Consider the following 26,543-nt stretch of genomic DNA (forward strand, 5'->3'; position numbering starts at 1 on the left):
ACTCAAGAGGCAGCCTGGGTGACTCCAAGGAAGAAACAGAAGATTACAGATGCAGAATATGGAATATGTAGAATGTGGGATCATTTACTGAGGGAAATCTTCAAGTCATAGACCAATATGGAATATGTAGAATGTGGGATCCTTTACTGAGGGAAATCTTCAAGTCATAGACCAATATGGAATATGTAGAATGTGGGATGGGATCATTTACTGAGGGAAATCTTCAAGTCATAGACCAATATGGAATATGTAGAATGTGGGATGGGATCATTTACTGAGGGAAATCTTCAAGTCATAGACCAATTATTTAGTGTATGGCAGAGGCACCAGGGACCGGTTCCATGGAGAGAGGTTTTTCCGCAGACTGGAGGGGCTGTGGTTTTGTGTGCTGCCTGCATCTCGCGGATGGGGCTTGGCTTGTTTGTGCGGACCAGTTGCTGGCATGACGTGGCCCAGTACCGGTCCACAGAACGGGGTTTGAGGACCCTTGATGTATGGCATATCATGCATGAACTAGCAATAAATATTAACATTTTGCCTACACATATGAATGTTAAAAAGATCTACAGCCAAGCGTTCGCAGTATCAGGATCCAGAGTTATGTTTTCTTTGGGGTGAAGAAAGGGAAAAAAGAAAGTAAAAAGCAGATGAGAGGATGATTGAAATTGGCAGTCTAGGGCAATATAGCCCAGCCTGGCCTCTCTTTTGGTGTTTTGGGACTACAACTGCCAGAATTCAAGCAAGCATGGCCAGTTCTGAGAGTTGTACTTTAAATAAGTCTGGATGCTATCACGTCAGGAAAGAAGTTTGAAGGGACCTTGGAGGTCTTCTAGTCCAACCCCCCTGCTTAAGTAGGAATACCTATACCATTTCAGACAAATGGTTGTCCAATCTCTTCTTAAAAACCTCCAGTGTTAGAGCAATCATGGCCAAACAAATCCAGTCAGGGTTTTGCTGGCTTTGTCGGACCTGCCACAACTTACACCTCTAAACAGAAACAATCCTTGGTTCCATTTGTTGAGAAAGGTATAGTTTTATTAGAGATCAAGTGTAAGCAGTACTGCAAAGCCAGAACTGAGAATTGCGCACCAAAGTCCCGTAAGTTCAACTTTCCTTCCCTTAACAGTCTCTCATTGCCCAGCCCCGTAGTTCAGGCAAGATGTTTTCATAATGGTCTCTCCGAGTGTATTTTGCTATGCAGCCCCCTCCTTCTTCCAGCCAGGTGATCTTGAGGCAGTCTTAAGGAGATACAGCCCTTATTTTCATCTCCCCAAGCATTCCCCCTCCCCACAGCTTATGGCAGTCTGTCACTGCATAGCAGCAAAGCATAAGCAAACATAAAATCTTATGGGAGCTGACAGGCTTAGTTAAAATGGTTTGTTAATACAGATCAACTTGCCATCTACATCATGGGTAAAAATCTGTGAAATACACACACTCACACATATTTTAATATTGTAAGCTACCCAGCATCACTTCACAGCAAGATAGGCAGCAAACAAATCAAATTTATTTAAATAAATAGGTTCTTCATAGTATTTTATTTATGTCTTTTAGTTTTGTATAGTTGCTAGAGACAGTCACTAAGCAAGGACTACCTGTAATTTGAGATCTGGGAGCCACGAGTTCAGTCAACCAATTTGCCACTGAATGACTGCAGTATTTTGTCTAACCCAGGGGTCAGCAACCTGAAACAGTGAAAGAGCCACTCGGAACCGGTTCCCTCACAAAAGGAAAAACTGGGAGCCGCAAAAAATGTGTGCGCATGCGTGTACATGCGCGCATGCGCAGAACAGGGTTTGACTGAAGAGTGGAGCCAAGGCGAGATATGCACCTACCCCGCATATTTGAATTGGTTGAACTTTTTTAGTCCCACTTTTTTTTTTTTTGGACTACACATAGCAGAGGACTAGGAGCCGCAGGAGTCGGCTGAAAGAGCCGCATGCGGCTCCGGAGCCATGGGTTGCAGACCTGTGGTCTAACCCAAGGGCTTTTCAATGGAAATTAAATATGATGCAGAAAAGCCAGCACTGACTTTATTACCATGCCTGGCATTATAGCCAAGGTCTTAGTCAAGAGCACACAGCCTCTGCAAAGATTAGGGCATCCATTTTGTCCCTTAAAAAGTATCCACCAAACCCCAATGGGTGGGTCATATGTGTTAAACAACAGAGGTATTACAGAACTACAATTTTGTATCCCTGGTTATGAGTAATCAATACCAAGCCCGTGTGGAGGAAACATAAAGCTCTTTCAGAAGGCTCAGAGTAGTTCACGTTTAACCATTTTAGAAAATGGTGACATTTGTGTTTTTTTTTCCAGGGGCGGCTGGTATTTTGAGGCTTTCTCTTTCAGGTGAAATTTCTGGTGTTTCACTATGTGTGACCGGTGAGTGAAGCACTTCCCGCACTCCAGGCATTTGTAAGGCTTCTCTCCCGTGTGGACTCTCTTATGAGCCAAGACATTGGATCGGTCTGAAAAGCGTTTCCCACATTCGGAACACATGTAGGGCTTCTCTCCCGTGTGAACCCTTTTGTGTCTGGCGAGGGAGGAGCTGTCCGCAAAACATTTTCCACACTCCGAGCACAGGTAAGGCTTCTCTCCCGTATGGATGCGCTGATGTTTAACCAGGCCTGAGCGCTGAGCAAAGAATTTCCCACACTCCAAGCAGGTGTAGGGTTTCTCGGCTGTGTGGATGCGGCAATGCTTCACGAGAGACGAGGGTCGAGGAAAGCATTTGCCGCACTCCAGGCACTCGTAGGGTTGTTCTCCCGTGTGGACCATCCAGTGACTCACGAGGGTCGAGTGCTGGTCAAAACATTCCCCACACTCGGAGCATTTGAATGGGTTCATCCCTCTGTGAATCCTCTGGTGAGCCACCACGTGGGACCTGTCCGCAAAACACTTCCCACACTGGAGGCACTTGTAGGGTTTCTTGCCAGTGTGAGCTCTCTGGTGCCTCACAAAGGCTGGGTGGTCGGCAAAATGTTCCCCACACTGCAAACATTTGTGTTGTTTTTCTTGGAGGTGGACCTTCTGGTGGCTCAAAAGGCCCAACTCATGGGCAAAACACTTCCGGCATTCCAGACACACATGGTGGTGGTCCCCATTGGCAACCTGGTCCTGATAGTGCTTAACAAGAGCAGAGGACCATGGGAAAATCTCCCTGCAGTCTAGGCACTCATAGGCCTCTTCTCCTGGGTGAATCCTCCAGTGGTCCATGCAGGTAGAAGATTGTTGAGCCTGTCCCCCACATTCCACGCATTCATAAGGTCTCTCTGCCATGGGCATTCCCTGCGGCGTTGCAGGGCCTGACCGGCTAGTGAAAGAGTTCCCACAGGTTTCACACAGGAAGGACTCCTTTCCCACAAGGTTTTTCTGGTGCGCCTCATTGTAGTATTTGTCGTGCAGCGAAGAACACAAACTGTTGTCCCCAGAATCATCTGCTGGAATAAAAGACAAATATGGATAGTCCTCAACTGACAAACATAACTGAGCAACAAAATTTCTGTTGATAAGCAAGACAGTTAAATGAGTATTGCCCAATTATGACAGTTGTTCAGTGAATCACTGCAGTTGTTATGTTAGTAACATGGTTGTTAAGTGAATCTGGCTTCCCCATTGACTGCTCGTCAGGTGGTGGTAAAAGCTGATCACATGACCCCCGGTACATTAAAACTGTTATAAATACACGCCAGTTGCCAAGCATCTGAATTTTGATTACATGATGATGGGGATGCTGTAAACTGTCATAAGGGTGGGAAATGGCCGTAGGTCGCTTTTTCTAGTGCTGCTGTCACTTTGACTGTCATTAAACGAATGGTTGTAAGTCAAAGACAACCTGTACGATGGTCATTGCTAAGCTTAGAATAATTTAGAAAAGCCATCAATAACATAAGAAAATATTATAGTCTAGCTCAGTATTCTTGAAAGGTCTATGGACTTCAACTCCCAGAATTCCCCTGCTAGTTTGAGAATTCTGGGAGTTGAAGTCCACACATCCTAAAGAGGCCAAGGTTGAAAAACACTGCCATAAACTCACATTGCTCTTGGTAGAATCTTTGCAAATATACACAGCAAAAAAATACCTCACTGCAAATAAAGTCTTATTTGATCATTTTCAAAGGCAAAATTAACTTCATCTTTGAACAGATGCTACTTAATCAGAGGACAAATAGCTTTAGCCAAGCTTGTGTTGGTTTTGTCGATGTTGCATGACGAGATGTGAAAGCCTGCCAATTAGTGCAGCTGGAATACTTCAATATATATATTTTCAATATATATATTTTATATACTGTATTTAAGTCCTATCCTATCATATATGTAAGCTGCCCAAGGTTGCATTTCTGAGGTGGAAGGTCATATGAACATATTGAAATCAACAACTAATACATTATGGCCCATGCTTCCATTTAAAAAACAGGTGGTCTTAAAATGCCCAATCTTAAATTATATTATGAAGCTGCTGCGTTGTCAGGTATAAGTGATTGGATTAATTTGACACAAGGGAGATTATTAAATCTGGAGGGCCACGACTTGTTATTTGGCTGGCATGCATATTTACTATATGATAAGAAGGTAGATAATGTGTTTAAAGTGCATATTTTAAGACAGGCATTGTTGAGAGTTTGGAAGAAGTATAGACACAAGTTAGACTACAAGATGCCGTTGTGGGCAATCCCGAAACATGCAATAGAAAACATAAATGTTGGCTTCAAACATGATGTGACTACGTATAAGGAGATCTTAAGCTTGGAGAGGAACGTCTGGTGTTTGAAGCCGTACAATCTTTTGCGAGATGAGAAGATTGTTCAAACTTGGTTTCAATATGGTCAATTACGTGCCAGGTGGAAAGAAGACCAGAAAATTGGTTTCTCAATGACTGATTAAAATTTGGTAAAGCAAATTAGAAACCAGGGTCCAGCACATATTAAACGGATTTATCTTGCATTGATAGATATTGATTCAGAAACAGAACTTGTTAAAGACTGTATGATAAAATGGGCTCAGAATATTCAAGAAGTTATTACAATGGACACGTGGGAAAAGATCTGGGTGAGGAACGTAAAATTTACGCAAGCCCAAAACCTAAGAGAGAACTTTTATAAAATGTTTTATAGATGGCATCTAGATCCTAAAAAGCTTGCAAGTATCTATCCGAACTATCAACCTAAATGTTGGAGATGTGGTGGCGAAGATGCAACGTATTTTCATATATGGTGGACCTGTAAAAAGGTTTAGGCTTTTTGGATAAAAATTTGGTGGAATATGCAGAAGATCTTCAAGCAAAGGATAAAGTTTTGTCCGCAATTGTTTTTACTGGGCATAATTACAGATGTTACTGTTGTGGACATTAAGTTGATGTTGAATTTAATCACAGCAGCAAGACTCTTAATAGGTCAATATTGGAAGAAGGAGGAACTGCCGACTATAGAAGAATGGACTCTAAAAGTTTCTGACCTGGCGGAAATGGCAAAGATTTCGGCTTATTTGAAAGATCATTCGCAAGAACGTTATATTACGGAGTGGAAAAAGTGGATTGATTATATCCAGAACAAATATGGGACTAAAAAGTTTCATCTAGCATTTGAATAAGTTTTTTTTCCCTTTTTTATGTAATATTAGCATTGCTTGTAGTCATTTCATATGAGCTAGAGTGCGATAGACTTAATAGTTTATTGTTGTTAGCATATGGTTGTTTATGATTGTTCTTTGTTTTTATACCTTGTACTTAGCTCTGGGAAGTCAGGGGGGGGGGGAGAGGGGGGAATGGGGGGGAGGGATAGGGAGGGTTAGGTAGGGGTGGGTGGAGGGAGGGGGGGATTGTTAAAGATAAAATGTATTGTAAAACTTTTCAATAAAAAACACTTTTAAAAGTTCTTTTAAATTGAAGCATGGGACATAATTATTAGTTATTGATTTAAATGTGTTCATACGACCTTCCATCTCAGAAAACACTTTTAAAGTGTTTTTTCTCCTTTGTTGCAAAATAACTATTTGTGTCCTTAAAGTAAAAGGACAAGGAATCTCCAACTCCACACACACAAAACCCCCTCAGTATCAAGGTTCGAACCCAACCAAGCAAACACCTTCGAAACATTCCAATCTCTTAATGCAAAACTTTATTGAGTACAACATTTTGGCACATATGAAAGCAAAACCAGCTCTGGCAAAATCTCACCCAAACCCTATATAGTGAAAGCATAGAATTCTCTCTCCTCCCTCTGGAACAGGTCAAGATGCCCAATTAAATGCAGCAATATTTTTATGAGAAAGTATCTCTGGGTCTGGCCAGACACCTGGTGAACGTCCTTGGTTCCCATGGTCTGCTTCCTTAATCTTTGAAGTCTGCATTCCAATCCGATTCCCTCCCCCCTGAGTTCATTGGCAAGCTGAGAAGCAATAACTTTTGCAGCAGGGGGGGGGGAAAGTGCTTCGAAACTTGACACTCAGTTCACAAGTGACAAGTTGTATTTCAGAAATTTCTAGGGGCAGAATTTGTTGGAGACAATATATTTATTATATTTTTATCCCGCCCTTATTACTTTATTAGTAACTCAAGGTGACCAATATACTTAATACTCCTTCCTCCACCTATTTTCCACAACAACAACAACCCCTGGGTAAGACTAAGAGAATAGTAACTAGCCCAATGTTATTACAGGGCTTTTTTTGTCATAGAACGCTCAGAACGGATTTCCGGCACCCTTTTTGGATGGAACCTTGTAGGGTAGGCAAGGCGAGTTGTATGACATGTGTGAGTTCCGGCACCTTTTTTTTTTTTTACAAAAAAAGCCCAGCATCTTAACCACTAGATTAAACAGACTCAATTGTCTAATTACCAAACTTTTACCTGCACATGTGTTAGATATCTCTGTATCATCCAGTTTGGCGGTTTCTGGCAGCCACGGCTCTTCCCCACGTTCTATCTGAGAGATAAGGGCAGGCTTTAGGGCTAGAAAACCTGAAGGTGAGTAGATACGGAAGAATGTGATCAGCATAGTAATGGTCAGTTTTGAAGCCCAGGAGCAGGCGTGCCTGGCTAGCATAGTTCAAAAGATGAAGATGGTGATGGCTAAAAAGCAGGCGGAGCTTCAATCATACCGTTGTGGCTGCCATCTTGACCACACCCTGAAGCCACTCCATGCAGAGCAAAACATGGCAATATGAAAACATACAACCTCAATCTAAATCGTAGCACAAATAGCAAAAAGGTTTGCCGTAATTACAATCCTATCACTGGTTTCCTAGGAAGTCACTGAAATGCGTTTGAATTAGAAATGCAACAGGCCTTGCAACCAAACAACATTATCTGAACTGAAGGAGGAGACTGATAAAATAGTAAGGATGATCCACCTCTGCCTGATCCTTTCTTCCTTGCCTGGGTCCTTTTCAGACTTGCCTCTCTCAAACTGTAATGAAACATTGCAGGTAAGTCCTCAGTTTATGACCACAATTGGGACTGGAACTTCAGTCATAAGTTGTGGTAAGTTGACGCACCCCTATGCCCGGATGCAATTTTTCTATCATTTTTTTTTACAGAGGTTGTAAGTGAATCATGAGGGACGCGGTGGCTCAGTGGGTTAGGATGCTGAGCTTGTCGATCAGAAGGTCGGCAGTTTGGCGGTTCGAATCCCGAGTGCCGCGTAACAGAGTGAGCGCCTGTTACTCGTCCCAGCTTCTGCCCACCTAGCAGTTCGAAAGCACGTAAAAATGCAAGTAGAAAAATAGGGACCACTACGGTGGGAAGGTAACAGCGTTCCATGTGCCTTTGGCGTCTAGTCATGCCGGCCACATGACCACAGACGTCCTCGGACAAGCGCTGGCTCTTCGGCTTTGAAACGGAGATGAGCACCGGCCCCTAGAGTCGGAAACGACTAGCATGCATGTGCGGGGGAACCTTTACCTTTACCTTAAGTGAATCATGCAGTCGTTAAGTGACTCCATCCTCCCAAATGGGCATTTTTTTTGACAGAAACTAGGGGGGAAAAAAACCAAAAGCCCAAAGCAGAAACATTACAAATCATGGTTACATGTCCACAGGATACGACAAATAGTCCTAAATGCAAAGCTGGTTGCCAAATGTCCTAAATGTGGTCATGTGAAACATTGATGTTTTTCCCATGAACATGAAGAGCTCTGCATTAAGTGGTACCATTTGTACAGTAAAAGTTAAACAAGCAAAATCAAGGACCAAAGTGAGTTTTTGGAAAATAAGTCTTAAGGGCAACTTTCTGAAATATAGAGTAGAGTAGAGTAGAGTAGCAGAGTTGGAAGGGACCTTGGAGGTCTTCTAATCCAAACCCCTGCTCAGGCACGAAACCCTATATCAGGGGTAGGCAACCTTGGCTCTTTTATGGCTGACTCAGGAATTCTGGGAGTTGAAGTCCACAAGTCATAAAAGAGCCAAAGTTGCCTACCCCTGCCCTATACCATTTCAGGCAAACAGTTGTCCGATCTCTTCTTTAAAATTTCCAGTGTTGAAGCAGTCATAATTTCTGGAGGCAAATGGTTCCACTGATTAATTGTTCTAACTGTCAGGAAATTTCTTCTTAGTTCTAGGTTGCTTCTCTCCTTGATTAATGTATAATCAAGGAAGTGTGATCACTGTAAATAAAATGGTTCAAACTTTTTTTGCAACCTCCTAGAACAGGGGTGTCAAACTCAATTTCATTGAGGGCCACATCAGCATTGCAGTTGCCCTCAGGGGGCCGGGTGGGTATGGCCTGGGTGGGTGTGGCCTACTGGGTGGGCGTGGCTAGAGTGCATATGGCCTACTGGGTGGGCATGGCCAGCTCTACATCATTCGCATCAAGGGTGCCTATGGGGGCCTGGGCAGGAGTGGGACAGATTTGAGGGTCTCTGGGCCAGGGCCAAGGCAGTGGGGGCCGTTCCCTCACTGTTTCCAGGAAGGCTTCACGGGCCACATGAAACCACTTCGCGGGCCGGATCCGGCCCCCGGGCCTTGTGTTTTTATTTATTTATTTATTTAATTATATTTTTATACCGCCCTTCTCCCGAAGGACTCAGGGCGGTGTACAGGGCAATAAATATAAAAAAGCGGAATACAAAAGTTAAAAAACGATTAAATATTTAGCCCATGTTTGACATGTCTGTCCTAGAAGCTTAGTGAAGAATTCCCATGTGGTTGTTTTCATATCCTAGGGGACAGAAAGCATTCTACAATCCCACTATTTCTGTGTCTAATTGGCCATAGAGGATACATATTGGCTTTTCATCTAGCCCCTTACCCAGCGAGGCCACAATCACATAATTTTCCACCATGACATTTTCATACAAGGTTCTCTGTTTTGGATCCAGCAGAGCCCCCTGGTCCTCTGTGAAATACACAGCCACATCTTCAAAGGTCACTGAATTCTGTAAGAAAAATAACATTTACAGATACGTATGTGGGCATAAGCAGCAAGCTAGCTGATTAATTACCTTTTAAATTTCATTTATTACATTTATATGGCCGGACAGCTAACCAGTGGAACTCAGGTGCAATTAAAATATTCTCATGATAATTGGTAGAAAGCAAACTGATCCACCAGTCAGGACCTTATCCACATAGGTGTATCTTTAGGTTATAAGCAGTTTACTCTTTCAAAAATTCAAACTGCAGGTTACGTGCTCCATACCACACTTGCAGCCTGGCATAACATTTGATAGGGGCAAAGATTGGGTTTTCTCACTGCAGACTCTGGCCTGTAGGCCAAATAGGATGTAAAGACTACAAAAAACTACAGATAAACAAATTGGCACTTAGGCATTAAAGGCTAGCTGTGGTTACTAAATTCTGCAATTCTGGAAGTGAGATCCTGCAGAAGAACTACTTAATTCATTATCCATTCCCACTGTACTAAACTAGACTTTTCAGGGAAGTTTTCAAGTGAGATTTGAGCATTTTCCATTTATGTTCCTCAACTTGATTGTCAATAAATTTAAAACAGGAACAGAAAAACAGGACAGAAATCTCATTTACGGAGCTACTGAAAAACAGTAAACCTATATCTGCATTTAGATCCTAAAAAATTAGCAAGTATGTATGCGAACTGCCAGCCTAAATGTTGGAGGTGTGGTGAAGATGCAACGTATTTTCATATATGGTGGACCTGTAAAAAGGTTAAAGCATTTTGGATTAAAATTTGGTGGAACATGCAAAAGATATTTAAGAAAAGGATAAAGTTTTGTCCGCAATTGTTTCTACTGGGCATTATTACTGATACTACTGTTGTGGACACTAAGTTGATGTTGAATTTAATTACGGCAGCAAGACTTTTAGTAGGGCAATATTGGAAGAAGGAAGAACTGCCGACTATAGAAGAATGGACTTTAAAAGTTTCCAACCTGGCGGAAATGGCAAAGATCTCAGCGTACTTGAAAGACCTTACGCAACAGAGATATATTGTGGAGTGGAAAAAATGGATTGATTACATCCAGAATAAATATGGGACTAAAAAGTTTCATTTAGCATTTGAATAAGTATTGATGTGATATTTATATTGCTTGTAGTTATTTTATAAGAGTTAAAGTGCGATAGATTTAATAGTTTATTGTTGTTTGCATAAGGTAGATCATGATTGTTTATATTTTTATACCCTGTATTGAGCTCTGGGAAGTCGGGGAGGGGGGAGGGGGAGGGAGGGAGGTGTTGGGGAGGGTTGGGGAGAGGGGAGGGGGTTGGGAGGGGTTTTGTTTTGTTAAAAATAAAATGTACTGTAAAACTTTTTAATTAAAAAAAAAACAGTAAACCTATATGGAATGTTGTACTAACTGGATGTTGTACTAACTAACTCCCCTTCATGGATTACTGCCTTGTCGTGGCGAAGGGGCTTGCGTAATTCAATGAAGCTATGAGCTATGCCGTGCAGGGCCACCCAAGACGGACAGGTCATAGCAGAGAGTTCTGACAAAACGTGATCCACTGGAGAAGGAAATGGCAACCCACTCCAGTATCTTTGCCATGAAAACCCTATGGACAGTACCAAAAGGCAAAACAATATGACGCTGGAAGATGAGCCCCTCAGGTCGGAAGGCGTCCAATATGCTACTGGGGAAGAGCAGAGGGCTAGTACTAGTAGCGCCAGAAAGAATGAAGCGACTGGGCCAAAGCCGAAAGGACGCTCAGCTGTGGATGTGTCTGGTGGTGAAAGGAAAGTCCGATGCTGTAAAGATTTTTTCTCCATAGGAACCTGGAATGTAAGATCCATGAATCAAGGAAAACTGGACGTGGTCAAACAAGAGATGACAAGACTGAACATTGACATCTTAGGTATCAGCGAACTAAAATGGACAGGAATGGGTGAATTTAATTCAGATGACCATCAGGTATACTACTGTGGGCAAGAATCCTTCAGAAGAAATGGAGTAGCCTTCATAGTCAATAAAAGAGTAGGAAAAGCAATACTGGGATACAATCCTCAAAATGACAGAATGATCTCAGTTCGAATCCAAGGCAAACCATTCAATATCACAGTAGTCCAAGTCTATGCCCCAACCACCAGTGCTGAAGAGGATGAAATTGACCAGTTCTATGAAGCACTACAGCACCTTATAGAACTAACACCAAAAAATGATGTTCTTATCATCATGGGGGATTGGAATGCTAAAGTAGGAAGCCAAAAGATAACTGGAATAACAGGCAAGTTTGGCCTTGGAGTGCAAAATGAAGCAGGGCACAGGCTGATAGAATTCTGTCAAGAGAATATGATGGTCATAGCAAACACTCTTTTCCAACAACCCAAGAGACGGCTCTACACATGGACATCACCAGATGGTCAACACAGAAATCAGATTGACTATATGCTCTGCAGCCAAAGATGGAGAAGCTCTATACAGTCAGTAAAAACAAGACCAGGAGCTGACTGTGGCTCAGACCATGAGCTTCTCCTTGCAAAGTTTAGGCTTAAACTGAAGAAAGTAGGGAAAAGCACTAGGCCAGTCAGGTATGAATTAAATCATATCCCTGTTGAATATACAGTAGAGGTGACAAATAGATTTAAGGAATTAGATCTGATAGACAGAGTGCCTGAAGAACTATGGACAGAGGTTCGTGACATTGTACAACAGGTAGCAACCAAAACCATCCCAAAGAAAAAGAAATGCAAGAAAGCAAAATGGCTGTCTGAGGAAGCTTTGCAAATAGCTGAGGAAAGGAGGGAAGCGAAAGGCAAGGGAGAAAAAGAAAGATACACCCAATTGAATGCAGAATTCCAGAGAATAGCTAGAAGAGATAAGAATGCCTTCTTAAATGAACAGTGCAAAGAAATAGAAGAAAACAATAGAATAGGGAGGACCAGAGATCTTTTCAAGAAAATTGGAGAAATGAAGGGAACGTTTAATGCAAAAATGGGCATGATAAAGGACCAAAATGGCAGGGACCTAACAGAGGCAGAAGAGATTAAGAAGAGGTGGCAAAATTACACAGAAGAACTATACAAGAATGAGCTTAACGTCCCTGATAATCACAATGAGGTGGTCACTGACCTCGAGCCAGACATCCTAGAATGTGAAGTGAAGTGGGCCTTAGAAAAGCTGAGCAACAACAAAGCTAGTGGAGGTGACAGTATTCCAGCTGAGCTATTCAAAATCTTAAAAGACAATGCAGTAAAAGTGCTACACTCAATTTGCCAGCAAATTTGGAAAACTCAACAGTGGCCACAGGATTGGAAAAGATCAGTTTACATTCCAATTCCTAAGAAAGGCAGTGCCAAAGAATGTTCAAACTATCGCACCATTGCACTCATTTCTCATGCTAGTAAAGTCATGCTTAAAATCCTACAAGCTAGACTTCAGCAGTATGTGGATCGAGAACTACCAGAAGTGCAGGCAGGATTTCGAAGAGGCAGAGGAACTAGAGATCAAATTGCCAACATACGCTGGATCATGGAGAAAGCTAGGGAGTTCCCGAAAAACATCTACTTCTGCTTCATTGACTATGCTAAAGCCTTTGATTGTGTGGATCATAACAAACTGTGGCAAGTTCTTAAAGAGATGGGAGTACCAGACCATCTTATTTGTCTCTTGAGAAACCTATATGCGGGTCAAGAAGCAACAGTGAGAACTGGACACGGAACCACTGATTGGTTCAAAATTGGGAAAGGAGTCCGGCAAGGCTGTATACTGTCGCCCTGCCTATTTAACTTATATGCAGAGCACATCATGAGAAAGGCAGGGCTAGATGAATCAAAAGTTGGAATTAAGATTGCCGGAAGAAATATCAACAACCTAAGATACGCAGATGATACCACTCTAATGGCAGAAAGTGAAGAAGAACTAAAGAGCCTCTTGTTGCAGGTGAAGAAGGAGAGTGCAAAACTTGGGTTGAAACTTAACATTAAGAAAACCAAGATAATGGCATCTGGCCCTCTCAATTCCTGGCAAATAGATGGGGAAGAAATGGAGGTAGTGACAGATTTTATTTTCCTGGGCTCCAAGATCACTGCAGATGGGGACTGTAGCCAAGAAATTAAAAGACGCTTGCTCCTGGGGAGGAAAGCCATGGCAAATCTAGACAGCACACTAAAAAGCAGAGACATCACCCTGTCAACAAAAGTGCGTATAGTCAAGGCTATGGTCTTTCCAGTTGCAATGTATGGTAGTGAAAGTTGGACCATAAGAAAGGCTGAGCGCCAAAGAATTGAGGCCTTTGAACTGTGGTGCTGGAGAAGACTCCTGCGAGTCCCTTGGACTGCAAGGCGATCAAACCGGTCAGTCCTAGAGGAGATCAATCCTGACTGCTCTTTAGAAGGCCAGATCCTGAAGCTAAAACTCAAGTACTTTGGCCACCTAATGAGAAGGAAGGACTCCCTGGAGAAGAGCCTAATGCTGGGGAAGATCGAGGGCAATAGAAGAAGGGGACGACAGAGAATGAGGTGGCTGGATGGAGTCACTGAAGCAGTAGGCGTGAGCTTAAATGGACTCCAGAAGATGGTAGAGGACAGGAAGGCCTGGAGGAATGTTGTCCATAGGGTCGCGATGGGTCGGACACGACTTCGCAGCTAACAACAACAACTAACTGGAGGTCAGAAATCCTTCCAAGCTCCTTTAAATAGCTCAGCGGTATTGCAATAGATCCAAATCTATCTCTTATCCAGTCCTGATTTAATGTATGTTGCAGATTCTGTCAGTGTTTCTCAGCCTCAGCAACTTTAAGATGTGTGGACTTCAATTCCCAGAATTCCCCAGTCAGCATGCTGGCTGAAAAATTCTGGGAGTTGAAGTGAGTGTTGAGAAACACTGCTCTAATAGGCTTCACTGCTGCATAAGGTCTCCCAGCTAAACTGCATTGCTCCAGTTTTCCCCAGTTGTGGATTTCAACTCCCATAATTCTCAACAACATCCCTGTGAGCAAAAGTATTTTGGGAGCTGGTCCATCAATCTGCAGATTGCTGACTTACTGAACAGCATTTTTGTCCATTTCATGAAAAGGAAGACAACTTTCTCACCTTAATGTGACTCTCAGGAATTGTGGTCCGTGGACTGAAGTCATATTCCATTATCCCAGCAAGGTTTACTACTGGAGAAAATTATCATAGCATCTAGAGCTCAGTCCTCTGTATGGTTATTTACCTCTGTAAATACACAGGATTTGTTTGTTAGTAACTCAGTTACTTCAACTATGCAACATATGCAGGCTTCAAGCCAAGTAATGGAAGACCTGGAGTAGTTTACGTCTCCTTTTTGTCTGTCATTCCTGATTTTCTACGGAAGTCCAACTAAGGCATTTTACTGCCTGAACGAAAACCCATCTTCATCCCAGTCTGGATGTTCAACATCCAAAGGCCATCAAGTTATCATATGTGACAAGCAGTTTCCCCATTCCCAGGCATTTGAAATATTTTTTTATTTTATTTTATTTTAATTCCATTTATATCCCGCCCTTCTCCGAAGACTCAGGGCGGCTTACAAAATATAACAACACAAACAATTTAACTTGCTAATGCGTTGTCTTGCGACTTTGCGAACTTAAGACAGCACATTCTTGTTTGAAAAATAGTATTTTTCAGAGCAGCCAGCTTGTGACACAAAAGCTGTTGCTGGAGATCTCCTCAAATTGGAATAACGGATTACACGAGAGGCAAAAAGCAACCCAGAAATTAAACAGATCGTTGCGTTTTTATTACTCCTTTTGCAGGAGTCAGTGAGGGCGAACCGTCCATTTCTGGATAGAGGTTGAATTGAGGCAACTGCGTAATTCTTAAGTCTCATCTCTCCTTCCATAATTCTGAAACGCTCCCTAGCTTACGTTAACCCTCCTCTTCCATTTGCCACCTGCCAACTGCACCCGACTACAAAGCCCATCGCCGCCGGTAAGCAGCCAAGCGAGGGGGCTGATGCAACCCAACGCATCTGGAAAGCATAAGTTGACTCACTGCAAGACAGCTTTACACACTCCTTGCCTGTGCTTGCTCCCACGTCTCTGTCCCATCCCTTTTTCCCAGATCACAAGAACTTTGCGAACTCTCCCGACCGACTCGTGATCTATAGCAAAGCAGGAATCCAGGAAACATCTTTTTCCTTCTTCCTCCTCCCACCCCGCCCGCCCGCAGCTCCGTGATGCAGTTTTTGCACCGCTCCAAAAGTATGAAGAACGATAGAGGATTCCCCCTACGCAAGGGTCCCGCGCACTTGGCTGCCTTCCGGCGCCCGCCCGTACGCTTCCTTACCTGGTCGGGCGCCCCCGCCGCCTCCATACTTTTGACAATTCCATCACGTCGGCCGCTCTCAGCCAATCCTGCCTCTCGAATCTGGAATCAGGAAGCCCAATGACCGCTGGGATTTGTGGTCCAATTTGCTTCCCTCCCGACTGGAACGGAGGCGCTTCTGGGACTCGTAGTCTTCCTTTTCGCCATTCGATGCCAGCCACGGTAAGATTTCGACTTCCCAGAATCCCACCCCTCCAGCCAGCCAGCATGATCGGCAGCCAAAATGATATTTTAACATTGGGGCTTTAGGGGTTTTTTAAAAAAAACGTTTGTATTATTGTCTTTTATTGTTGTTAGCCGCCCTGAGTCCTTCGGGAGATAGGGCGGCATATAAGTCCCCCCCCAAAATAAAATAAAATAAAATAAAATAAAATAAAATAAAATAATAAAATAAAATAATAAAATAAGTAAATAAAATAAATAAAATAAAATAATAAAATAAAATAAAATAATAAAATAAAATAATAAAATAAAATAAAATAATAAAATAAATAAAAAAATTAAAGAAGCCTCCAGCAGATCTTGCAGCCACTCAGCTTTGGAGATGAGCAAGCAAGACATAAAAGTGAAGGGAGGTAACCCCCCTCCTCCGCATTTTATTTATATAGCAGTTATTCAGATACAGAGTTCCTGAACAGGGAGGCTCAGTTTAAACATCATGCCTTGACAGTTATATTTTCCATACAATGGAATGAAACTGACACACACACACACACACACACACACACACACACACACACACACACACACACACACACACGCAACCAAAATGCTAATTACTTTAGTGAAAATGTGCAATCAGTTGCCTTCCATGTATAAACTGAATGTAGCTTCCATAATTCTGAATTGGCCTAGGCCAGGGGTAGGCAACCTCGGCTCTTTTATGACTCATGGACTTCAACTCCCAGAATTCCTGAGTCAGCTGACTCAGGAATTCTGGGAGTTGAAGTCCATGAGTCATAAAAGAGCCAAGGTTGCCTACCCCTAGCCTAGGCATTTTTTTGGGGGGGGATGCTTTTATGACTTGTGGACTTCAACTCCCAGAATTCCTCAGCCAGGCATGCTGAGAGTTGAAGTCCACAAGTCATAAAAGGGCCAACTTAGAAGACCTCTGCCTTACAGCATCATGTAACTTTTCTAACTAAAAGCACTAGCACAGGTGTCAAACTCGATCGCGTCACATGATATATCGCGACTTTTTTGCCTTTGCGGAACTGGGATGGGTGTGGCCTGTGCATGACGCATTCGGCCCGCGGGTGGCCGGATTGACAATCTTGCGAGCTTATTATGTATAAATAAAATGGGATATTTATTGGTAGTGGTTGTTGAATCTATTGTGATTTCTGTGCAACTAAAATTATAAGTTAAAAGCAGGTACCTGCTTAAAAGGAAGGAAAATGACACTGGTCTGAAGATTGTTTTATGTATATTTAATTGATTTGTAAATTACCAATGCAAAAAAAATTATTTTTTTATACACAGCTTATAAGTTGTACATCACAAATTTCTCAGACCAGAACGATTTCAATTTCAATTTTCAGAAATCCAGCAAAAGATTTTACAGATAATTCATCCCTTCTTGCCCCATCCCTCAATTTAATAATTACATAATAAAGGTAAAGGTAAAGGTAAAGGTTCCCCCGCACATGCGTGCTAGTTGTTTCCGACTCTAGGGGCCGGTGCTCATCTCCGTTTCAAAGCCGAAGAGCCAGCGCTTGTCCGAGGACGTCTCTGTTGGTCATGTGGCCGGCATGACTAGACGCCAAAGGCGCATGGAACGCTGTTAGCTTCCCACCGTAGTGGTCCCTATTTTTCTACTTGCATTTTTATGTGCTTTCGAACTGCTAGGTTGGCAGAAGCTGGGACGGGTAACAGGCGCTCACTCTGCTACGCGGCACTCGGGATTCGACCCGCCAAACTACCGACCTTCTTATTGACAAGCTCAGCATCCTAACCCACTGAGCCACCGTGTCCCTTTTAATTACATAATACCAATTCTTAAAACCTGCATCAAGTTATTTTCAGAATCAGTTTATTGATGAGAAACTTAAGGTGTCTTGTAAGAATGCTGCATGTATTCAGAAATCAAAACTTCCTATGAACACGTAAAAAGCTGAGGTATGCTCCTTTTTTTGTATCTTCTCCCCACACACTAAATTTGGTGCTGATCTGTTCTGTTTGGGGCATGTGTTGCTGTATAAATAAAAAGAGGCCTCAAATTGTTGAACTCCACTCCCCCCAAGTACGGGTAGTCTTCATCTTACTACAGTAATTGAACCCCGTATATACAGTCCATAGATCATGATGGTCATAAAATGGGTCACCATATGCCAGACTTGGTATTTTTACTTTTTTTTTGTTAAGCAAAGGTTGAAATTGTTAAGTGAATACCATAGTCGTTAAGCGAATGCAGTGGTTTTTAAGTGAATCCATTGTTTGCTCTGCTAGGGGGTTGGGGGGGCTGGGTTTGCCCAAAAACAGACATAAATGGTAAAAGGTAAAGGTAAAGGTTCCCCCGCACATGCGTGCTAGTCGTTTCCGATTCTAGGGGCCGGTGCTCATCTCCATTTCAAAGCCGAAGAGCCAGCGCTTGTCCGAGGACGTCTCCGTGGTCATGTGGCCGGCATGACTGGACGCCAAAGGCGCATGGAACGCTGTTACCTTCCCACCGGAGTGGTCCCTATTTTTCTACTTGCATTTTTACCTGCTTTCGAACTGCTAGGTTGGCAGAAGCTGGGACGAGTAACAGGCGCTCACTCTGTTACACGGCACTCGGGATTCGACCCGCCAAACCTTCTGATCGACAAGCTCAGCGTCCTAACCCACTGAGCCACCGCTCAGTGGGTTAGTTTCCAGCAAAAATGCCTGGTTTCCAGCAAAAATGCCTGCTGAAAATGGCCCTAAATGTGGCCTGGTTGCCGAGCAGCCAAAATGTGGTCACATGATTGCAAGGAAGGGGAGGATGGACATGGGAACTTTGAATCCAGGTCGTAAGTCCCATTTTTAGGGTCTGTGGTAATTTCAGTCATTTAAATGACCGGTTATTAAGTCAAGGACTACTACCTATAGGGCTGTTGATACAGGGCTCTTTCTTAATGCATTTCTAAGTCTTTAGACGCTAAGTAGGAATTATCCACATTTTTAAAAAGCAAGTTTATCACACACACACAAAAAAACAACAACACATCAAGGATTACCTGTAGCTTTGGCAGGTCTCACTCTTTGCTTCAGTCCAGCCCTAATGAAGGCTGCAAAAGATTTTCCCAAAGGCGTTTCATCCCTACAGGAACTGGGTAATTTGATTTAATTCAAAGGTTGCAAGGCCTCTCTGCACAATTCCCATAATGCAGGCCTGTTCCACAGCTCTGCACTGAATGCAACACAGCAATCTCTCTCTCTCCCGCTGCTCCTTTCTCAAGCCAGATATTCTGGTAGGCTGTAAAGCAGGGGTCCTCAAACTTGGCCCTTTTTTGAATTGTGGACTTCAACTCCCAGAATTCCTCAGCCAGCATGCCTGGCTGAGGAATTCTGGGAGTTGAAGTCCACAAGGTATAAAAGGGCCAAGTTTGAAGACCCCTGCTCTAAAGCAGTGTTGTTGTTTTTCAAATTTGCCACTTTTAAGATGTGTGGACAGCAGGCTGACTGGGGAATTCTGGGAGTTGAAGTCCACACGTTTTAAAGTGACCAAGTTTGAAAAAAAACCTGCCCTAAACAATCGTCAGCAAGCACTTTTCAGGTTTACTGGAAATAGCACCTCTAGAACTGGGAGGCATGGTAACTGGGGCATCCTGGAAACTGTAGTCTTAACACCTCAGAAGATTACAGGATGGAATACAGGTAGTCCTTGACTTACAACCATAATTGTGCCCAAAATTTCAGTTGTTAAGTGAGACATTTGTAATAATAATAATAACAACAACAACAACAATAATAATAAAGATGGAAGGGACCTTGGAGATCATCTAGTCCAACACTCTTGCTCAGGCAGGAAATCCTATACTATTTCAGACAAATGGCTGTCCAGTCTCTTCTTAAAAACTTCCAGTGGATATACAGTCTTCAACTTATGACCATTCATTTAGCGACTGTTCAAAGTTACAGTGGCAGTGGAAAAAAGTGACCTATGAGCAGTCCTCACACTTACGACCATTGCAGTGTCCCTAGGCTCACCTGATCCTGATGCAGGGTGCTTAGCAACCAGCAAGTATGTATGGCATTTGAAGTATCCTGGGGTCACCTGCAGCCTTCCCAGCTGGCTTCCAACAAGCAGACTCAGTGGGGAAGCTGGGAGAAGCTTGCAAATCACAGTCATGTGATGTCTTGTTTAACAACCATGGCAAAAAAGGTTGTAAAAATCAGGTGCTTGACTTAATGAATACCTGTTTAACAATAACAATAACAAAAATAAAGTTGGAAGGGATCTTGGAAGTCATCTAGTCCAACACTCTTGCTCAGACAGGAAACCCTATACCATTTCAGGCAATTGGCTGTCCAGTCTCTTCTTAAAAACCTCCAGTGTTGGAGCATTCACCACTTCTGGAGGCAGGTTGTTCCACTGGTTAATTGTTCTAACTGTCAGGAAGTTTCTCCTTACTTCTAGGTTGCTTCTCTCCTTGACTAGTTTCCATCCGTTGCTTCTTGTCCTGCCTTCAGGTGCTTTGGAGAATAGCTTGACTCCCTCTTCTTTGTGGCGGCCCCTGAGATATTGGAACACAGCTATCATGTCACCCCTCGTCCTTCTCGTCGTTAAACTACACATGCCCAATTCCTGCAACCGTTCCTCATATGTTTTAGCCTCCAGTCCCCAATCATCTTTGTTGCTCTTCTCTGTACTCTTTCTAGAGTCTCAATATCTTTTTTACATCGTGGTGACCAAAACTGGATGCAGTATTCCAGGTGTGGCCTTACCAAAGCATTGTAAAGTGGTATTAGTACTTCATGTGATCTTGATTCTATCCCTCTGTTAATGCAGCCTAGCACTGTGTTGGCTTTTTTGGCAGCTGCAGCACACTGCTGGCTCATATTGAAGTGATTGTCCACTAGGACTCCGAGATCCTAACAGACTTTTGCCTCATTTTACCTTTCTCGGCACAGTTGTTAACTGAATCTCTGCAGTTGTTAAGTTAGAAGCACAGTTGTGTTAAGTGAATCTGGCTTCCCCATCGACTTAGCTTGTCAGAAGGTGGCAAAAGGGGATCACATGACCCCGGGCCACTGCAACCGTCATAAATACGAGTCAACTGCCAAGCGTCTGAATTTAGATCACATGACCATGGGGAATGCAGCAACTGTTGTGTGAAAAACGGTCATAAGTAACTTTTTTTAGAGCTGTTGTAACTTTGAACTGTTGTAAATCGAGGACTACCTGTACAGCATTAACTTTATCCCTATCATCTCTAGACTAGCATTCATCAGTATCTTTAGAGCAGAGTTCCCCAACCTTTTGGGGTTGGCAGCCCAGAGCGAGGGGCGCAGGGAAAGAAGGGATGGTTTTGTGGGGGGTGAACGCATGAGTGTGCGTGTGCACGCGAGTGGGGCTATGACACTCGTGGCAACACTCACCCGAGTGCTGCTGCAAACACCCGCAATGTTTGCAGCGACAAGTATGCCAGTGGGGCCGCAAATGTCCACGCCAACACTCGCACAAGTAAGGCCGCAAAAGCCTGTAATGACGCTCATGCGAGTGGGGCCACAAATGCCAGCGATGCACATGGGGACGCTTGCGCGAGTGGAGCCAAGGAACACTCTTAGGGAAGTAGGGCTTCGAACGCCCACAATGGTCACGGCAACGCTTGCACGACGGGGGCTGCAAACGTTCGTGGCAACGCTCTTGCAAGTGGGGCTGTGCTCACAGGTGCGCAGCAGTCAGCTACTCGCACGGCCTGGTGGCCCTTAGCGGGCCATGGCCCACAAGCTGGGGACCCCTGCTTTGGAGCAAGCTTCCCCAATACCTTCCTGTCCCAACTACGGTTTCCTTCACAGAAAGTCAACTCCCCCCCCCCCAAAAAAAAATTTGGTTCCAATTTAAACCAGGAAAAAGGCCATAGAAAGCACCAGTTCAATAGCACCCCCACAAGGATATTTACACACTTCACTGTTGCTAGCTTTGCTGCCCTTTTGAAACACTTGGAAGTCTGTTACTTCTGTATGATGAAAGATAAAACAACAGAGACGCTGATTAACCCCAAACTTTCTGGTAGGAAGAACATGGGCAACTGAGCCAATTGCTCCATATAGGGCTAGCAGTAGCATTTAATCTGATATACCGCCCTATAGTGTCTCACCGCACTCTCTGGGTATACAATGCAAGCATTATTTGCATATTGGCCCCGACAATCTCGGGGTCCTCATTTTACTGACCTCAAAAGGATGGCAGGCTGAGTCAACGTTGACCCTTGTCAGGATCAAATTCCTGGCTGTGGGCAGGGATAGCCTACAATACAGGTAGTCCTCGACTTAAAACAGTTGATTTGTTGATCATTCGAAGTTACAATAGCACTGAAAAAAGTGACTTGTGACCATTTTTCACAATTATAACCATTGCTGCATCCCTATGGTCACGTGATTTACATTTGGATGCTTGACAACTGGTTCGTATTTATGACGGCTGAAGTGTCCCAGGGTCAGGTGACCATCTTTTGTGACAAGCAAAGTCAATGGGGAAGCCAGATTCACTTAAAACCGTACTAATTTAACAACTGCAGTGATTCGCTTAACAAATATGGCAAGAAACGCCACAAAATGGGACAAAACTCATTTAACAAATTTCTCACTTAACAACATAAATTCTGGGCTCAGCTGTGGTCATAAGTCAAGGACCACCTGTATTGCACTTTAACCCACTAGGGCTCCACATGCCAATGCCATTAAAATTCAGTCCTTCCCATGATCGAGTTGTACATCTGTCCTCAACATTATTTCTGCCATGAGTATATCTGTCTTCTTCCATCGGCATCAGTGAAGCCATTATTTTCCAGAACCTTTTTGTTTTAACTAAAGGTAAATTATTCAAAATGTATTTCATTTCGAGTTCGCCGATCCTCACTGAATAACATTTCTTGGCTCTTCAAAGCCATCGTCTCACTTAAGGTCGTCACCGGGCCTAACTCTCAAATGAACTCGATGGTGCACGTGAAGATGGGAACGCCGCCTGAAGCATTTCCCACACTCTAGGCATTTATAGGGTTTCTCTCCTGTGTGGATTCGCTGGTGTTTCACAAGATTGGATAGCTGAGCAAAACATTTCTTACACTCCAGGCACTTGTACGGCTTTTCTCCCGTGTGGACTCTTTGATGACTGACGAGAGCCGAACGTTGAGCAAAACACTTCCCACATTCCGGGCATTTGTGAGGCTTCTCCCCTGTATGGACCCTCTGGTGATTCACAACATCTGAACGGATCGCAAAAGATTTCCCACATTCTGGGCATTTGTAAGGTCTCTCCCCTGTGTGGATTCTCCTGTGTTTTACAAGATCAGATTGTTGGGCAAAACTTTTTCCACATTTCATGCATTCGTAGGGTTTCTCCCCCGTGTGAATTCTCTGATGGTTGACCAGGTTCGACTGATGAGCAAAGCGTTTGCCACACTGCTGACACTTGTAGGGTTTCTCCCCCGTGTGGACTCTTTGATGGCTCACCAGGACAGACTGACGGGCAAAACATTTGGTACACTGTAAGCATTGGTACGGTTTTTCTCCGGTGTGGACTCTCTGGTGATTGATGAGAACCGAGTGACGGGCAAAACACTTCCCACACTCCAGACATTTATAAGGTTTCTCTCCCGTGTGGACCCTTCGGTGTCGGATGAGTTGTGATCTCTGAGTAAAACATTTCACACACTCCAGGCACCGATAAGGTTTTTCTCCTGTGTGGATCCGATGATGGTTGACAAGGACAGACTGCCGTGAAAAACATTTTCCACACTCGGAGCATTTAAAGGGTCTCTCTCCTGTATGGACGCGCTGGTGTTTCACAAGCTCAGAGTGATGAACAAAATATTTTGCACATTCCAGGCATTTAAAAGGTTTCTCTCCCTTGTGAAGTACACGATGGATAGCCAGATCCGATTTCTGAATGAAGCATTTTCCACATTTTCGACAGGAATTCTTTTTCTTCAGTGCCCCTGGGAAGAGAAAAACAAACCTTAACTGTTCTGTACCAGCCTGCTACCGGCCCTGCAGAAAAAGCAGGGACAACCCCTTTACAAACGGCAAGAGGCTGGAATAAAGTCTGCCAAATTTATTAACATAAAACAGACACCAACCATGAAACAGGCCGGCTCCGAAGATGGCGGACGCGCTGGGGAGAGCTCCGTAGCCCCCAACAGTAAGGCGTCCCCCCAGGAGCCCCCCAGGGACGTCAATGGACCCCTGGGGTGGGGCCAGAATTTCGGGCAAATGAGCTGGGTAATTATGCCGCCCGCTGCCTCCCGAAACAACTGCAGGGGTGCCAGGACATCCCTGCCCCGCCGCCTGGGCCGCTGGCGACCGTTATAAACGGAGCCAGCACCTCCGCCCTGCCTCTGCCGCTTGTCAACTGCCGAGCAAGGGCGGCGCCTCCGCCGATCAGCTGTGCGGCGGAGGCCCCGGCGGAAAGGATGGCAGCGGCTGCGGCGACGATTTTCAAGCCCCCAGGCTGGTCGTTGATCCAGGGAGCCTGGCAACGGCGATGGCGGTGGCGGCGGGGCGTCTCCAGGCCCCCCCTGGCCATCCAGGAGGGGCCGGAGGCTCTGCTCTGCCCCGGCCCCCCCACCGGCTCCTGGGTGACGGCGGCGTCTCCAGGCTATCAGCGGAGACGCCGCGGACCAGCTGGACCAGCTGGGTGGTGGAGGCGGAGGCATCGGCGGCGCCGGAGGTGAGAGACCCGCCCCTGGACCACGACAGCCATCGCAGCCATCCAGGAGGGGCCGGAGGCTCTGCTCTGCCCCGGCCCCCTGACCGGCTCCCGGGGACGGCGGCGTCTCCGGACTATCGACGGAGACGCCGCGGACCAGCTGGACCAGCTGGGTGGCGGAGGCGGCGGCATCGGCGTCGAGAGGCCCGCCCCTGGACCACGACAGCCCTGGACCACGGCAGCCCTCGCAGCCATACAGGAGGGGCCGAGGGCTCTGCTCTGCCCCTGACCGGCTCCCGGGTGGCGGCGGCATCTTCGGCGGTGAGAGCCCAGCGAGCCCTGGTCTGCGGTCTCCTCCGATGCCGATCACCGGGCAAGGGCGGCGTCTCCGCAGATCAGCTGTGCGGCGGAGGCCCCGGCAACGAAACCAACAGCAGCAGCAACGGGCAGCGGCGGCGTCTCCGAGGATCAGAGGAGGCGCCGCGGATCAGCTGGGCGGTGGAAGAGGCGGCAGCGAAGACGACCGCGGCCGGGACTGCTTCTCCAGGCCTAGTCGTTCGCCACCCAGGGGCCTTGACAGCGGCGGTAGCACTGACGGCGTGGCATCTTCGACCCGCCCCCTGTACCGCTACGGCCGTTGCAACAATCCTCAAGTAGACGCCGCAGACCAGCTTTACAACGGTAGCGGCAGCAACGAAGACACGGGCGGTGAGGCAGCTGCTCTGGGCCACGGTCGACCGTCCTCCGAGGGGCCTTGACAGAGGCCCTGACAGAGACGCTAGTAACAGCGGTGCGGCGTCTCGACCACCGTGGGCTGCCCCTGGACGGCGGTGCCTCCGAAAGATTCACACCAAAGGAGACGCTGGACAATGGAGGCGACGGCCCGAGCCACCTCCTCGAGACACCTTGATCGGAGGCGGCAACACCAGGGGCATGACACCAGGGACTCCCATACCTCTGGGAGGCCACGCTCTGGATGGTCCTCAACCAATAGGGGCCATGGAACTGCGGCCGGGAACAACGCCCAGAGGATCAGGGAGGGAACTGTTTGGGGCGGCTGAACCACCGGAGCTGACGCCAATTAATGGATCCCTCCATCCTGCCTTCTGCCCACTCTCACCCATCTTTGCCCATTCTCTCCCCACAGGACATAACGGGCCTGGGTGCTAGCCACGGTGGTAGAGTGGCTGGGCCTTACACCTGCTACCCCACAGAGGTGAGAGCTCTATGGGGTATGCCTCACCCAGAGTACGTTCTGGACCACCTCCGGAAGCAGAGACACAACCCATCGTGAGAGGATGGGGAGTGGCCTGCTTCTGGGGGTTCGCCCGGCCAAGTGGCAGTGGCAGGGCGACGATCCAGATACGCACCTACCCGACTCGACCCTCCTGCAAATTCACCATCCAGGGGACAGCCTTCCCGGAACCACCTGTGACTATGCTCGTTCAATACTCTAGCATAGCACTGCACGCCCTCAGGGGTTCCCCACTCTCCTGGGTGCGACCCGCCTGCATCACATCCAATCTTGATGACGGGCCCAACCACTGGGCCTCTGAGAGATGGCCGGGCAGGGTCAGGGGCCTCCAGCATAAGCCCAGCAACAGGCCCCTGATTAAGTTCTTAGTTAAGTTTTTTGTGGGGTTAGGGAGGGGGGAGGGAGGAGACTATGGTTGCGCGGGAAAGGCACGCCTTCCAGCCACCATAACGCATGCCAGGCCCACGGCCATTCGCGACGGCGTACAACGAGGACCAGTCGCCGATAACACCCAGTGGCGTACTGACAAACGTCCCATCCCTAGGATGGTGGGGAATGGCAGAAGGTGCACAGACAGAGGGCCGTATCGTCACCGGGAGTGTCATCTCCGCTCTGTACAGGCGGTGAGACGCTCCGATCCTCTGTTCTCCCCCGGAGGACCCGGGAGCAAAGGTGCGCACCCTCCCATGCTAAGGCTGGTCTACCTGAATGCAAGGTCCGCAGCTAACAAAGCTCACCTCATTCG

At 45.6% G+C, this 26,543-nt stretch overlaps 1 protein-coding gene across 4 annotated transcripts; it reads right to left on the reverse strand.

Annotated features, from left to right (window-relative positions):
- Positions 1 to 1,650: 1,650 nt before the first annotated feature.
- Positions 1,651 to 16,511, reverse strand: LOC310633532 (uncharacterized protein). Of its 4 annotated transcripts, none has more exons than XM_083351261.1 (5): positions 15,378 to 16,511; positions 14,451 to 14,576; positions 9,252 to 9,378; positions 6,854 to 6,964; positions 1,651 to 3,443 (listed from the first exon to the last, which is right to left on the reverse strand). In XM_083351261.1, the coding sequence occupies exons 2-5, from the start codon at positions 14,499 to 14,501 to the stop codon at positions 2,263 to 2,265; spliced, it is 1,470 nt and encodes a 489-aa protein (XP_083207387.1). In that variant the 5' UTR covers positions 14,502 to 14,576; positions 15,378 to 16,511; the 3' UTR covers positions 1,651 to 2,262. The 4 variants fall into 4 exon arrangements, with proteins under 4 accessions (XP_083207387.1, XP_083207385.1, XP_083207386.1 ...); XM_083351259.1 differs by having other exon boundaries at positions 1,651 to 3,446; XM_083351260.1 differs by having other exon boundaries at positions 1,651 to 3,446; positions 15,672 to 15,698.
- Between the last annotated feature and the right edge of the window lie 10,032 nt (positions 16,512 to 26,543).

The sequence above is a fragment of the Vipera ursinii genome (genome assembly GCF_947247035.1).
Source record: "Vipera ursinii genome assembly, chromosome: 2".
Taxonomy (NCBI): Eukaryota; Metazoa; Chordata; class Lepidosauria; order Squamata; family Viperidae; genus Vipera; species Vipera ursinii.